The sequence below is a fragment of the Phyllostomus discolor genome, chromosome 9 (assembly GCF_004126475.2).
Source record: "Phyllostomus discolor isolate MPI-MPIP mPhyDis1 chromosome 9, mPhyDis1.pri.v3, whole genome shotgun sequence".
Classification (NCBI taxonomy): Eukaryota; Metazoa; Chordata; class Mammalia; order Chiroptera; family Phyllostomidae; genus Phyllostomus; species Phyllostomus discolor.
In genome coordinates this window covers 4,454,536-4,470,709 of record NC_040911.2, presented here as the reverse complement: position 1 = coordinate 4,470,709, position 16,174 = coordinate 4,454,536, and the positions used below count along the sequence as shown (strand labels likewise).

General features: G+C 54.2%; 1 protein-coding gene across 3 annotated transcripts in view; it reads right to left on the bottom strand.

Annotated features, from left to right (window-relative positions):
• Positions 1 to 15,815, bottom strand: part of CD226 (CD226 molecule) — a 52,749-nt gene extending 36,934 nt beyond the window's left edge. For 2 of the 3 annotated variants that reach the window (XM_036010154.1, XM_036010156.1), the window contains exons 1-3: positions 15,782 to 15,815; positions 4,034 to 4,105; positions 3,368 to 3,706 (exon numbers count right to left, since the gene is read on the bottom strand). In XM_036010154.1, coding sequence (XP_035866047.1) covers positions 3,368 to 3,706; positions 4,034 to 4,105; positions 15,782 to 15,794 — 424 coding nt within the window. In that variant the 5' untranslated portion in view covers positions 15,795 to 15,815. Of the gene's footprint in view, positions 1 to 3,367; positions 3,707 to 4,033; positions 4,106 to 9,881; positions 9,987 to 15,781 lie in introns of those variants that run through there. The other variant, XM_036010155.1, reaches the window with a different exon arrangement.
• Positions 15,816 to 16,174: the final 359 nt, after the last annotated feature.

Genomic DNA, 16,174 nt, shown 5'->3' with positions numbered 1-16,174 from the left:
TCCCTGTATACCACATCTTATTGGCTCTATTTTTCTGGAGAACCCTGGAGATTGCCAACACCAGTGACAGAAGAGATGCACCGATTTACACTCTGAGCAGCAGCGCGTGAGTGGGCCAGTCCGCACAAAGCTATTGGTTCTCTGGCCCTTAAACTCTCCCCTGCCTGCGGGGCCGAGACAGGCCCGGTCTTCCGGCGGGTGGAGAGCACAGGTTCACCCCCGCGCCTCCCTCTGCAGGTCACCCCGGGCCTCTTTAGTGGTCTGCACTGCAGAGTGAGGCCCACGCCCTACCGGGCACAGCGAGGTCCAGTGCCCCAATGTTCCAGACTCCCCTCTGGCACTCCACTGCTCCACGTTCGTTGAATCTACCAGGTAGACCTTTACCTGGAACACCCACGTACCATATGCTGAGGCCTTTGGCTGGTGGGCAGGGAGAGGGCCCCATTCTCACAGTTTCTTCCTCGCCCTTGAGGCCGCCTCTCAGGCCACCTCTAGTGACAGTGAAATGTCACAGCCTGGGGTGACAGCCACATCCTGTCAAGGAATGCGCCCCGGTCAGACAGGTCCATTCTGTGCCCCCTGCAGGAGTTGGAACCTCCACTGCACCCTTCTCCGTGGCACCCATAACCCCTCAGGCACCCCCCCTCTCTCTCCACTTCCTCTCCTTCCCTCACCCCAGCCCTCTACCTCAAAAATCCTCTCCCCATCTTCATGGTCCAGCACAACCTGTCCTACCCGTCCTGGTGCTGCAGCTGCGCTGCTCTGTGACCTTGAGCTCGCCAGTGACCCTGAGCCTCCGTTTCTTCATCTGTGTCATGGGCACACATGACCCCCCCACGGTGCTTCATGAGGATTACACAAGATGACCTGTGTTTACTTAGCACCCCGTGGGCACCCAGCAAGAGTGAGGGGGTGGAGTATTTTGGGTAGGCCGCCCATTTTGGAGGATACTTCCAGAAGATCACTACATTTGCTCTGGCTAGTAAGGACAGAGACACGTGGGTCACGGTGATTTTCTCCATGACCACGTTTCCCCCACGAACTGCCTTGAAAAGGTGACCCTGACACGTCACCTCCCAAGTCACCCCAGCATGTTTTCCCAGAAGCAGTAAATAAATGAGCCTTTCTTACCCTTAAATTCTCTAAATCACTTACCGAGCGAGGAATGCCTGTTCTGAAATTCACATATTTCTCACATCATTTTGCATTCATGGCACCATTTATCCAGAATAAAGCATCCAATCTGCTCTCCAGCTCTGGGCTGAAGGCTTGAAGGGGAGGGGCAGCCGGGATACAGAATGGTCCATGACTCCTCCTCTGAAGGCCCCGGGGGCTCCTATGTCCCCTCGAGTCACCCCTCTCCATCTGCCCACCTCGCCTTGATCTGACAGGGCGCATACGAAGCCTGAGAACTTGGGCAGGTGGCTGGACCCCGCTACACCTCAGGGTCCTCACCTGCAAAGCTGAGGTCATGGCCACAGCCACGGGCACAGAGAGGGTCAACCGAGAAAGCCCATGTAAGACAACAGCTGAGCTCCGGCCATAGAACAGGCCGTCAGTAGAGAGGAGGACCCCGCACACGGAGGGAGTGGGGGGCTCAGCTCCTTTGTCCTTCTGAATCCCTCACCGTCTCATCTACAAATTGGGATTTCTGGATCCAAAGTCCAACCTTCTATTGTTAAATAGTTTGTCGGCTCCCCCTTCACATTATATACACACGTAGTATGTCCAGATCCTGGTATGTTGTTAATAAAGCACACAAAGGGAGCCCTGGCTGGTGCAGCTCAGTGGATTGAGTGCCTGCCTGTGAACCGAAGGGTCACTGGTTCGATTCCCAGTCTAGGGCACATGTCTGGGTTGCAAGCCAAGTCCCCAGTAGGGGGCGCATGAGAGGCAGCCACACATCCCTTTCCCTCTCTAAAAATAAATAAAGTGACTAAAAAGTTTAAAGCACACAAAGGGAAAATTTAAATGTATCTAAGGATAATTTTGAAATACAGCTGCTATATATATAATATATAGTATATATAGTATATAAATATATATATTATATATATATATTTAATCCCATTTCATTCTTCATTTTAAAAAATGAAGGTTTCCAAGTCTCAAAGGGGAGGGGAATACCCTCGCCAGCCTGTCAGAAAATGTTACTGCAGTCAAGCTAATTAACATGTCACTGCACAGTAACCATCTGCGTGTGTATGTGTGATGACAGCCCCCAAACCTACTCTCTTAGCACATTTCCAGCACTTAATACACCGCTATTAGCTACAGTCAGTTGCTGTGCTTTAGATCTCAAGGTGGATTTAGCCTGCATCACTGCAGTGTATCACACAGACCCCCTAAAAAGAAAGCACCACCTCAGGTACCACACACTCTCTGAGTGGGCACCTGGACCACAACTGGGGAATTATCAGACGAGAGACCCACCGTTCCAAGGTGCTCCCTCCCTCACACTGCTGCTAATACCTGGAAAACTCATCACCAGGCATGTTGTACCAAAAGCATCGCAAATAATAATGATAATAATAATACCTACGGTTCCCCGATCACCAAGGCTAAGTTCTTGAAATGTCTGATCCCCAAACCCTTCAACAAAGAGATGGCGTTATTGACTCAACGTCCTGTTGAGGAACCTGAGCTGGAGAGAGACTGAGCAGCTAACGCAAGGCTCTATGGGAAGCACCTGCTGTAAAACGCGAGGCTCTCCTGTCCATGGGAACCAACCCACGTGGCCACCGCACACTCAGCACGAAACCGCAGCTACAGGCGGACACCAGGAGAACGCTGCGAGAGGTCGTCGGAGCCTTTCAGAAAGGACAGCTCACCATTTCTGCAGGGTTCTCCCTAGGGAAACTTGAAGGAATATGTGTAGCAAGTGTTTGAACCCTGCCCGGGGCTCACTAATCCGTGCAGAATCAGCGCTGCAGGAAGGCCCGAGGGCACGCAGGGGCTGGGGCTGGTGGTGCGGAGTGCCCGGCACAGGGTGGCGGTGGCACCGCAGGACCGGAGGGAGGCCCTCGGAGGAAGGCGTTTGGTGCCTGAACCAAAACACTGCCAGCATCGGTGTATTGTAGAGTCAGCTTATCGCTAAGACAAGACAAGACAAGACCTGTGCTTTTGTCCATGACATGCAAATTCCTGAGAGGCTGCTTCTACTCCCACAGGACAGTACATTAAGAAAAACAAAGTGAGCTCCTAGTTTTATGCCTCCGAAACCACATTCATAGAATCCAGACAGGGAATCCCAAAAAAAGCATGACGAAAACACGGAAAAGCATTTCATAGCTTCTATGTAGGCTTTATAGAACCCAACACGGCAGGTCAGTAAAACAGTGAAAGCAGAAATTAAACTGGCACTCACCTGGCGGAACCACCTGTATCACCTTTTCCCAAGACCCATGCGGGAACGTGTCCAGGAGACAGGAGTAGAAGCCGACGTCGGCCTCCGAGGCGTTCCGGATGGACAGCACCCTGTAATTGGGCGCCGAGGGCGACTCGACCAGCTCGACCCTCCCGGCGTAGGGCTGCCTGATGGCCTCGCCGTAGTCGGGGTGGAAGATGGCAATGGACTCTTTCCTCGTGCCGTCCAGCCTGAACCACTCGACCTGGGTCAGGTTGAAGGACAGCGGGTGCACACACTCCAGGGGCACCGTCTCCTCCAGTTTGATGGTGGTGTCCCAAAACCTGGCTTCTCCTAGAGCTGAAACAGACACGCCATCAGGGCCCGCTGGCATTGTGACTGCAACCCCCGCACAGACACCCCCGGAGCTTGCTCTGAGCTCCCTGAGATGTGGCTGGGTGGGAGGCTGAGCTCACGGCAGAGGCTCATGGTGCCTACCTTACACCCTAGTCTGTCTAACAAGGTTTCCGCTGCTGGTGACAGGCACTGGGAAACATTTGTTTTTTTCTGAACAAGTGAAGAATTATCTATGCCAACAGGAGAGCATCGTAATTTCTGAACATGCCACACTCTAAGACCAAACAAAAGAACAACAACGAGTAAATTAAATAAAGACATTGTCTCTACCTCTGTACACGTGAAGGAGAGCCAAGAAGAGAGTCACACGATCCATCTCTGGAAAGCGCCCGGGAGGCTGGGCTGTAAGAAAGGCGATTTTGACAGAGTTACTCACACAGGCCCGGCACCATGCGCCGTTTCCTTCCTCTCAGATGCTATCGGCGGCGCCTCCTCCCTTTGAAGCGCGAACACAGGAAAAAGGGCTCGGCTTCAAAGTCCAGCTCGCCCTCGTAAGGAGGATGGGCCCATGTGAGCTGCTCCTCTCTCGGGGAAATTGCCAGCCTGCCCTCACGCTGTCATGTTCTGCAAAGATTCATTCATCGAACAAGCACCTGCCGAGCGCATTCTCTGCACCAAGCTCTAGGCCGTGAGTGCAGAGCCATGCGCTAAACTTTTAAGCCATCCTGGCCACCGTGGAACTTAGATTCTAGTGGGAGGAGGCAGAAGGGAGAACAAGAGGTGAAGAGTATAGTGAGTTGCAGGTGGCAACTGCCTGAGAGAGAACGCAGCAGGGCGTGGGGACAGGGAAGGCGCTGTCTTGTTTCCCTTCGAGAGACAGGCCCAGGAAGTCCTTGTGAGAACATGAGATTGGAGCGGAGACACGGGGGCAAGGGCGGCGCCTGCGGCGGGGATGTGGCCACCGCGGGCAGCGCTCTCCTGGGCTGACCTCAGGCGCTCGCTCTGGCTGTGGGCAAGGCAGGGGCTCGCAGAGCCTCCCCGGAGAGAAAAGTGTCATGGCTTCGGGGGGCGGGGGGAGCCAATCGACCACATGGTTGATTTTTTCTGACCTTTCAGTTGTGAATAATTACAGAGACACAGGAATTGGCCAAGATAGGACAGAGAAGACGTGCGAACCCTGTGACCAGTGTCCCCAATTGTCACAGCTTCGTGACCACAGTGCAATATCAACACGTGATCAAGTTCGTCGGGGCTCCCTCCCACCTCTTGCAAGATGACAGGTCAGTTGCTCAAGATCTTGTTAGCACCATAGGACTACGGAAGCATAAAAATATAGTATTGTCTCTACGGCAACGGGGATCGCACAAATGCATGTGGCCCCTGATGGGAGTGTCAAAATAAAAAGTGGGTAAGAATCAGGCACTGGAGGGGCAGCAACCACTACAGAAAATTCTGCCCGATGCCGACTCTGAACCAACCATGTGGCTCACCCCTACGTTTGCCGGTCAGCGTTCACTAGTTACCATCGGTGGCTGAGGTGGGGACTGCTTCCAGAAACATGAAATCAAGTACAAAGTCAACAATGTCGTGACGATCAGAACAAAATTGTAATGTGTACGTGTGTGTAATCACGCATGGTGCCAGCTTTCATTTACGTAGCGTTCAGTTTTCTAAAAACTGGCACATCGATGCTATTTTTTGTGCTTGTAGCAACTCTGTGGTAGTCACACGACATATCTGTTCCCTCTCTTCTGTGAGTAGTTCAGCAACACAATTTGCTGCAAATCTTCCTGTGTTGTACCAGACTCCCTGCTTGGGCCCCAGAAACACCAGCCTGAGACACACACAGCGTCTACCCTCAAATCAGGCACAGTGTACTCGCTCAGGAAGATTAAAGAAGCAACTGGTTATAATAACACTTGATAATTTCTACACAAGTCATTTGATCAAGTTTTGTAGCATCCCAGCGAGGGAACAATTCACACTAACAGATTTGGGCAAGTTTCCTGGAAAAGGTACACCGGATCCGGGGCCTTCCAAACTGAGTAAGACTTTCCAAGAAGAAAAATGGGAGAAAGATCGTGGTGTGATGACAGGGGGCACTATCAGGAAATGGGGTGACCACAGTCTAGTGGGGGGGAGCTGACGAAAGCGAACTCAGGTCTGGGTTGCAGGTGCCTTGAATGGCATATGTAATGAACTTCATGCTTGGCCGTCAGGTACCCCAGCTCCCCGCTCACACCTGTGACTCAGTGCCAAGGACGATTCCTGGAACGTAGGTCTATGGCACAAACGTAGCCCTGAAAAAACCTTTTCAAAGTCATTGCAGCCAGAGCCATCAAGGTGAGATGCGGACAAAAATGACAGGAAATTGACTCTACAGAGAGATGGGGTGAGATAACGTTTGCTCTTATAGACTTTCTGGTATGATTATAAAAGCAAGTGGAAGCTTTTGGAGGCTTTTAGATACCAGAATAGGATCTGCATTAAATTCCTAGACAGACACCTGAACATCATCTGTTTCCTTTTCCTCGGCCCTAACGGAAACCTGACTGTGTTTGGGGATCTGTTCCTTCTCCCCCGCCACAGCGCTATTAGGAGACATTGAGGTTGACAACTATGACTCTTTGGGGGCAGCAGAGGAGAAGCCAACTGCGGACTGAGTTGACCCATCTGAGCAAGGGACGCCATGAACACGCCGTGGCAATGACAGGTGTCTCTCCCTCCCTTCGCTCCCGCCTCCCGCCACCTCCCTCTGTCTCCTCCTTATCCTTCTCCTCTTCTTCCTCTTTCTTCATCTTCACCTTCTTCTCTATCCCCTCCCCCACCCCACTGGAATCTTACTGAATTCTCACTGCACTTCAATAAGGAAAAGTGTTCAGCCCGACGACACAGAGGATGGCAGAGAGACATGGGCATGAACTTGGGTCGCGGGCGGCATCAGTGAGCCACTGAATTCAAAACTCCGGAGTCGCAGCCTATGGTGTGAGGTTATGAATGCCCATGCTTTATACGCCGCCCCTGAGAAAACGCGTTTCTGTCTCCTGCACCCATATGCGTCAGAGCTGCTGTGACTGCTCCGGCTGCTGCAAGGAGACCGGGTTGGGAAGAAGGAAAAAGGGACATCTGACTTGGGACGCTGTCACCATGATCTGAGCAAGAGAGGCTGATGGCTCATCCCACCACAAAGATGAAGGGAGAGGGAGTGACTGCTGGACTTCCCTGTGGTCACACGGAGATGTGACAATGACAGGTTTCCTGCCTCCAGGGGACCCGTCGGGGTCCAGTTAGGAAGGCAGAGACGTGCCCACTGGTTCAACAGAGGGTGTTTCATAAGGAAAACTACTAGAAAGAGTAATAGGAAAGCAAAAACAAAACAAAACAAAAGCCAGCTGGGAGCAGGGAGACAACTCAGAGAGGCGCCCGAGGAGGAACCCACTTCCGCCACTCCGGTCGGAGGGCCTCGGGCCAGGACTGCGCGCTGTGGGGGCCGCCTGTCTGTCCCGGGGCCCAGGGAGAATGCGGTCCTTCCAGAGGAATGGCTCTGCTGGAAAACAGGGGGAGCGGCAGGTGGGGAAACCTGTGCTCGGAGAACTGAAGGGACTGCTAGCGGAGGGCCCCCGTGAAAACGCTCCACCGGCCTCACACTCGGTGGTGAAGGCGTCCCCCCAAGGTCAGGTGCAAGACTAGGTAGGATGCCCGCTCTCACCACCACTGTCCACACCGTCTTTGAAGGTCTAGCCAGGGCCGTCAGGCGAAAGGAAGAGAAAGAGAAAAAGAGGAAGAAAAAGAAAAAGGAACGAAAGGCATCTCAATGGCAAGGGAAAGGAAATCCACAGGTTTAAGGCAGTCCTTATCAAAATTTCAATCATCTCAGGGGCCTTTTTTTTTGGTTTTGTTTTTGCAGAAGTGGAAAAGCCGGTCCTCAGATTCAGGCAGAATTGCAAAGGGGCCTTGGAGAAGAGAAAAGGGACACTGTGAGTCACAACTTTCTAGTAACGGCTGGAAGTGCGTGGCGCAGAAGGTCCAAGTCCACGGTGGTGGTGATTCATGATATAAATAATCATTGAGCGCTTATTAAACAAATGCCCACATACACATACACATACATGTATCAAGCGTGTGCGAGTGTGTGACTGCGTGTGTGTCGTCAGGGAGAGAGAGAGGGCGCAGGGCTGGGCAGGCATGGCAGAGGCGCAGGGGGCGAGGGAGGAGGCGCAGGACCCTGGGTAGGGACGGACCCTCGCAGAAATCAGGTGTAACGTGGCATCATCCACTCTCGGTGGCTCCTGCTCCCAGCTCCTCCCTGAACTTCCTCCTCATAGGGAGAAGGCGTCAGGTATGGTGGGGCGGGGGGAGTGATTACTGAAGAAAAAGTGCTGATTGATAATGGCTTGTAGTGACCTCTTCGTTCTGGAGCCTCCAAAACCAACCGAGCTACGGGATAAAGGCAGGGCACGTGCCCTTGCATTCAGAAGCGGCTCAGGTCCAGGGAGGTAACTGATCCGCTTGAGAGGTGCAGGAGGGCGTGTGGCCGAAGATAAAGCTCAGCTGTGACCATTCTGCTGAGGATGGGCCCTCTGTGTCACCGTCTGCCCCAAGACAAATAGCACACTTCAGCTCTTTTTGTGGTGTAGGCAGCCATGTTTTGCATGATTTATGGAGGGATTCTGGCTTGAGGTTGTGTTGTTGTTGTTTTTAATAGAGCTGTCCGTATGGAAGCCCTTCATCCTCCAGGAAGTCGTTAATCAAAATAGTCCTGGAGGTCTCCACTGGTGAACCGCGTACGAATGAATTCATCCGCTAGTTCACCTCGGGGACCTGGGCTGGTGGCGGCTCGCCTCGCCGCCTGTCCCCACAGTCACGTCTCTATCCACCCAAGGGTGCTCTTCTGCTTTCCGTGAAATGCCTGCTTTCACACCTCTGGCCTTCCTGAGTATTGGCACGATTCTAGTCTCCCTCCTCCGTTACCCAGGCCCCCTTCCCCCGCACACGGACACTCAGGACTGTTGTGATTCCGTTCCTCGCTGCTGCTGTAGCCAACCGCTGGCCGGCTGCAGAACGGAAACCTCTGGGTGGGAACCTCTGTGCACGGATGCCTGGGGCCGGGGAGATCGCGGGGGCGCTGTCCCAGCTGTGGAGAGGCACCTACCCCCAGCGAGCCTTCCACCGGGACGTGACGGTCTAGGGCTCTGCTCCCCGCCTCAAAGGGCTCCCTGTCTCCTTAGGAGAACCTTTCCAACGAGGGGAGTGTGGTTCCCCTTCCAGGGGTGTCCAACCTGCGTGCGGCCCGTGGGCGGTGCGCAGTCCGTGATGGCCGTGAATGCCAAAATCATGAATTTACTTAACATATTATGAGATTGTTTTGTGACTACGTGTCACAGTGTATCTAACGAGTGGCCCAAGACGACTCTTCTTCCAGCGTGGCCCAGAGATGCCAGGAGGTTGGACACCCCTTCTAGACCGTGATGCCCTTGACCTTCAGCATGCCACAGGCCCACCCCTCTGAGGGGACAGTAAAAACGCACTTGCATTCAAAGCAGAGACTTCAGCTGGGGTTCGGGGGGGGGGGGGTTCCTCCAGGACAAGGGTCTGCAAACCACAGCCTGTTGGCTGAATCCGGCTGACCCTGTAAACGCTTCCGTTGGCTCGGGGCCAGGCTCTTGTCTCCACATGTTTTCTGTGGCTGTTTTTGTGCAACAATGAGTAGTTGCCACCGAGACCATATGGCCGACACAACCGAAAACACTCCCTCTCTGACCCACGACAGGACAAGGGCGCCCGCCCTTGTGCAGGACACCCTTTCGGTGAGGACCACTCAGCACGGAAGCTCACCCCTGCGCGGTCCTCCTGTGCGGCCCTCCTGCTCACCAGACACCGGGAGAGTCGGCTCCCTCTTCCTAGTCTCAGGAACTCTGTCCCGGACCTTCCACACACACGGTTCTTCCAGAAACAGGCTGAGAAGCACGTACCACACGTCCCTTACCAACCACGCCCACCGTTCAGCTCGTAGGCGTACAGAGGCCGACCGTTGGGCTAAGGACACCCCTGTGCCCAGGCCCTTTCCCCCCCGCAACCACTTAGACACAATTCACTCGCAGCCCCGCTCCTGGGACGCCGGTGATTTTACAAAGGCGAACTCGGCCCCTTTAAGGCTTGTTTCTAGAAGGTTACTGACCTTGAGATCGGAGGGGGCGCAGGCTCTGGCTCCCCTTCCCCAGCGCGTGTCCTGGTGAAAGGCCTCCTGGCTCCCGTAGCAGCGTCTCCGTCTCCGCCTTCCCCGCCCCTCCCGTCGCGGGCCACCTCCCTGCTTCCTCATTCCTCAGGGGCTGTCAGCCGTCATCCAGGGATGACGTCACCGTCCCTCACCGTCATCGCTGTGTTTGACTCCTCTGGCCACCTGGGCCGCTTCAGGCAGGGGCTGTGGTCAAGCACGGGCGTGCCGGTAGGCACTGGGGTTCCGAGGACCCAAAGCAGCCCGGCGAACCCGCCTCTGGAAGCATCCTTACCACTTGGGGCATCCGGACTCATCCCATGCTCAGACACAGTTCTTCCCCCCCCCCACCCCCCACCCCCCCCGATGATTCAACTGTTACAAAGGATGAGCTGCTAATGCCATCCCTCAGCTCTGCATGGAAACCACACGCGAAACCTTGTTTTGGTTTCTGCCCCTCTCCTTCCCCATTGATCTTCCTGCCACTCAACGCCCTGGGCAGTCAGAAGGGCCTGAAATACAGGAAGCTCCCCACACCCCACCCCGCCCGGCCCGGGGCTCCGCGGGCTCCAACCCGCATCCCGGAGGCTCTTCTCGGTTTTCTTCTTCGTCTCCCGTTCCCTGACACGAGAAGGCCCCGGGCTGCTGGTCCCTAAAGCTGCCCCAGGAAGTTCAGCAGCTCGTGTGTGTGTTAGAGAAAGGGTTCTGTGCTGCCCCAGAGGACAGCCAGCTTGGCTGTACTAATATTCATCCTCTTTAAAAATGTAAAATATGTGTATTGATTTTAGAGGAAGGGGAAAGGAGAGAGAAAGAGCAAAACGTCGATGAGAGAGAGAAACACCTGACGCGTCCCATACAATCTTGACCAGGGATTGAACCCACAGCCTACGTGCGTGCTCTGACTGGGGGTCAAACCCCAGCCTTTTGGTGTGGGGGACGATGAAATGAGCTCCCACCCACTGAGCTGCCTGGCCACGGCTTAGTGATCCTTCTGATTGACTAGCTAATGGACACTGCCTGTTGCTTAAACCACCAGGAGGATAGTGGCTGAGGCTGCGTTTGTGAAATTTGTGCGAATCCTGGGAAGGAAGGAAGGAAGGAAGGACCAGGCCTTGTGAGATGGGGGAGAAGACAGGCCCTGGGAGTCAGGGCTCTGGGCTCCCCCACAGACCGCTCATCTGTCTGCAAGTGCGGGAGGAAAATAAAATGTCCTTTCACTGAAAAAATGGCTTTGGAGCACTTACCGCCAGACAGAAGTGGCTTTCTGTTATGAAACCCTGCCTGGAGAGGCCTCTGACTTTGATGCCTCCTCATCTTCAAAAGAACATCAAACTCTTCAGTGACGGACAGGGCCAGACCCCATCAGCAGCTGCGCCTCTCCCAGGCCTGAGTCTTAGGAGGTCGTTTCCTTCCCTCCCCGCCCTACCCCCTCACCCCCGCCCCCCGCCACTGCAGACCTCCCGATAGTTTCCAGTCCGAGAACAGACCCACAGCGCAGGCCCTTCGCCCGAGGGGCTCCCTGACTCCTCCCTTCCCTCTCCATCCTCGGGGCCCAGCTCAGGTGGCCCTCGCAGGGTTACTCATGAGCCCCCGTGACTGGGGTGGGTACACATCCCATGCACCCCCCGAGACCCTGGGTGCACCCTTACTGTCACAGGAACCACATCCTTTGGGACAGCTCATTTCTTTGCTGTGTTTCTTATTAGCCTCATAAATGCTTTCACCGCCCAGACAGGGGCTCTCCCCGCGGAGCTGGCTCAGGGCCGGGCACGCGGCTGGCGGTCAGTCCGTGCTCGCTGAAAGCGGGCGAACCGATGGCTTCCACGTGGGACGTGTCACCCTGCGCTGCAGACACTCATGGCAACGGGGTCCAGCCAGCTCCCGCGTGTGGTTCTTGCCCTTCGCCCCGCTTCTCCTTCTCCGACAAATGAGACAGAAAGGAATCTTGCCCCTAAAGCACGTCGATTCTGCAGAACAAGCCCAAAGAAAAGCCTTTCTGTTTGGGGCCTCCTCTTTATCCAAGTGACTGGGCGGGCCCTGAACGGACCACACGCATCGGCTGAGACGGTCGCTGTCTGCACAGGTGACGCGTCACAGGGATGCCCGAGCCCACTGTCACGCCGGTGGGACTTTGTTTCGCCTGCCCCCTGAGTCTCACAGTCCAGGTGTATGCGGCCCCTTCTCCCAAACGACCCTGGCCCTCGTGAGCACTTCCTAATTCGGCATCCACGTGCAAGCACACATACACACACACACATACCCCGTCACCATCATCATCCTCGGTGCCGCCCACGTCCCGTGCTAAAGTGATCACTATCATTAACAAAGGAACAATGAACACAGTTTCCGTTGCTTTTCTGTACGGACCATCTGGTCCCGTCTGGTTTCTCTAGCTTCTATCTGGAGGCTCTCGAAATCTTGGAGTCTTGTTCAGTGCAAGGAACCTCACAGCCACCTTGTCTCCATCCCTCCGGGGACACAGTGTCTTGACTTCCGGAATGCAACCCTGTTCTCCCCGACAGGAAGCCATGTGATCTTGTCCAACACCCAGGGGAAAGGTTTAAAAATCACACAGACTATAGTGAGCCCCACATAATCAATAAAACCCTCCCGAGGCCAATACAACTGCCTTGTGCCTCCAGAGAAAAGTCCCCCTCCATGTTCCCACCAGGGACAAATGGAGGGGGAGGACAAGAAGATTGGGGGGGTGGGCGGAAGACCGTGTGCCACCCAAAGAGATGGGCAAAGTCCCTCCCTGCTGCGTGTGCGAGTAACCCCAGCAAAAGGCCTTTCGACAGCTTCAGCGCACAAACACCCTTCGACGTTATCATTGGGCGGCAGACCCGGGGAGGGAGGGAGAAACCCTCAGGGCATGGGGTGGAGCGCCTCTCCCGCTTCCTCTCGCCTCCCCGTCTCCAAGGTCAGCGGGGCACCCGGTCAGTGTGCAAACCCGAAGAGAGCGGAGGGAACAGCAAGTACTTACCCCCATTTCCTATACAAATAGCATTTCAGGGGCACCTAAGTCTCTCTCTTTTTTAAAAAAGATTTTATTTATTTATTTTTAGAGAGGGAAGGGAGGGAGATAGAGAGAGAGAGAAACATCAATGTGCAGTTGCTGGGGGCCATGGCCTGCAACACAGGCATGTGCCCTGACTGGGAATCGAACCTGCGACACTTTGGTTTGCGGCCCTCGCTCAATCCACTGAGCTACACCAGCCAGGGCCTAAGTTTCTCTTAAGGAAAACCAAATCAGCTGCTAAGTCAAGAAAAGAACAATAGATATTTTAACATCATTATTTTGCAATCCCTATTAAAATGACCGTCTGAGGCCATTTTAGTAGCTGCTAAAGCCCGTAGGTGAAGGTTTGGGGGGAACTTTACAAAGGAAGCTATTGCCCGTTGACAGTCCCTGGCCCTCTGACCCAGCATGACTGCTGTGACATGGTGCCGCTGGACAGCAGGGGACACGGGAGCTGAAGAAAAGCAGCACTTGGGGCCCAGTCTTACTAGAGCACCCGGAGCCGAACCCGGGCCAGCCCCTAGGAGGAGCGAGTGGCGGGTAAGAAGTGCAGGGCACAGAAGAACCAGTTCAAGGGCGCCACAGGGTGGCCGTGAACTTCACAGGGAAAGCAAGCGATCCCGCAGAACACGTCTCGGGGTCTCAGTAAACAAACAGCAGTTGGCATCCACATAAGGAAACGCCGCCTGCTCCCCAAGACGCCCCAAAGGCACTGGGTGGTGCTGAGTGTTCTTTTCTAATGAAAAAAAACACACACACATAGCAACCCTGGAGTTTAATGAGCATGACGAGGAAAACGGACTAGAAACGAACGGCAAGCCAGATGGTGAGACCCTGGGGGGATTTCAGCTGAGCTTCTACGGAAGGCGAAGCTGACCACTGTCACCGCAGACATTAAATACCGCCCGGGGGTCTTCACGGATGCCGTAAGTTTTAAAAAAGAGTGGGGAATTGTAAATGCTGAAGAATTATTGTGAATTCGTTATTATTTGTACATGGTCAACCTGGAGAACATCACGATCAAACCAAATAAAAAACTAATAAAAGAATAAAGAAGGTGTCGAGCAAAATAAATGTATAAGACTCACTAGCCTTATTTGATGGCGTGTTTTAAAAGTACACATAGGTGGACGCATGTGCATACACACATATGTCGGTGGAACATGTGGGAATGTGCCCCACGGATTTGTAGGAGTCACGCGAAACCTGGGAATTCCACCAACGTAGGTTCAACCTCGTGAGCAGATGGAGGTAACGTGCTGTGTTCCTCTGCGGCAAGACCCCATTTGGGGAAAACACATCAGGATGTTTTTTAATTTCCCTGGAATTTCATGGTCTCTTATGATTTCGAGCAGGCTGGCCGGGCCGTGAGCGACTGTCCCGTTAGGGCTCTTGCTGGCCACACGCTCCAGGGGACGGCAGTGGCCGCAGGGGACAGCCAAAGGCCCTTCTCTGAGGCACTCGGCTCGGGGTGTGTGTGTGTGTGTGTGTGTGTTCACAGAGTGACAGTGTTCTTGGTGGACAAGAGCCCCATTTAAATGCAGAACAGCCAAGAGCACGTTTAATTAGAAGACACATGGAGAGAGGCCCCCTGCACTACCAGATGCCCGGACAGATGATAAAGCCGAGATGGCAAAGTGCCTTATTCTGCAAGCATCGAGAATTCAGAAGGAGACTCAAGCGTTACAGGTTTTCAGGGGCAGAGACCAGCACACAGCTGGCTGCGAAGAGAACACTCATGACCTTGCCCCCCAGCAGCCCCGGGGCCCACGAGAGGCTGGCAAAGCCATGATCCTGGCCCATCCCCTGGGGAGCCAAGACCTGAGAGACCTGCCCCGACCCTGCCTTGTGGCACCCACAGTCTCGCCCGCAGCGGGGGGCAGAGGGGGGTGGGATGGCCACTTTCCCAATTCTGGGGAGGCGCTAGAGGGGAAGGCTCTTCGGAAGGCACACAGCCTCACAAACACCAGCCGGCTCTCGGGACAACACGAGTGGCCCCACTTCCTCCGGCCCCTCTTGCCGGGAAGTGAGCAGACCTGGGGCGAGGCTCAGCTTGCCCGGGAAGTCACATATACACACACAGACCATGGAGGATAATGTGGATATAAATAAGGCCATACGAAGATAATATATAAGATACATATGTGAAGATAATGTATGTGACAATAATATATATCAAAATGCATAGGCTATATATACACATATATGGTACATACCAAAGCCAGCAAAAACGTGAGAGCTTTTTCTACATAACAACTGAAAACTCGGACATGGCTCGCTTCACACACCAACAAAGGAAAAGAGAAGGCAAGAGAACTGAGAGAGGGATCTATGAAAGTTCTGAGACGAAGGTAACGTTTTCTAAATGTAAAGCATTTGGGTAGCCGTGACGGAATAATCCACGGACACCCCACGAGGAGAGGAGGCGATGGGCGCGGACCATCAGACCCCAGCAGCGGAGTCAGCGATGGGTAGGGGGCGTCTCACGGGTCACACCCTCTGACCCAGCAAGGCAGACTCAAGGTATTTATTTACCCACAGGAAGGGTAAATGTGTCAGATCTAGCAAAGATGTGTACTTAAAAATGTGTGTTTCTTACAGCATTATCTGCACTAATAGAGTCAGAGAAGAGTCTGTATTCCTCTCTCTAGAGGGCTGGCAAACACGCAGGATGAAATGCCCTGGCGCTCCTTACTGGCTGTGCAGGTCTGGACCGAGACACGTGCCGCGTCTCTCACAAGCTGCGTGAAGCACTTGTTTTGACGCCCATGAGACGAAGACAGAGGGCGAGGCCCCGGGGAAGGGCTCCCACCGCCGGGCACAGCAGCCCAAGCCCACCACTCACCTGGCTGGGGCATCGCCAGGGCTCAGCCGGCCCCCTCCTCCTCCTCTGTTCACAGCTCTCCCTCGCCGGCGGCCTCACGGTTACAGGGACATAAACACTTGCACGGACATCTTCGGGACTCCCAGCCTCAGACAGCAAGCCTATTGCAAAAAGCTCCTGTCTGGGAATGTGTTCCCAACGGCCCAGGAAACAGGAGGTGACCCGGCTCCACGGAGTGACAGGGACTTGCTGATGTCACCTATCTCTTCCCCCCAGCTGACAGCTCTTTCCTTCCCCCTCTGTAATCCACACGACTTTGACAGCTTTCCCTCTGCGTCACGGTTAGTTGGTGAGAAGAGAGTCCCCACCGCACTCTAAGTCAAAGAACATGGGCTTTGCAGAGACTCGAGTTCA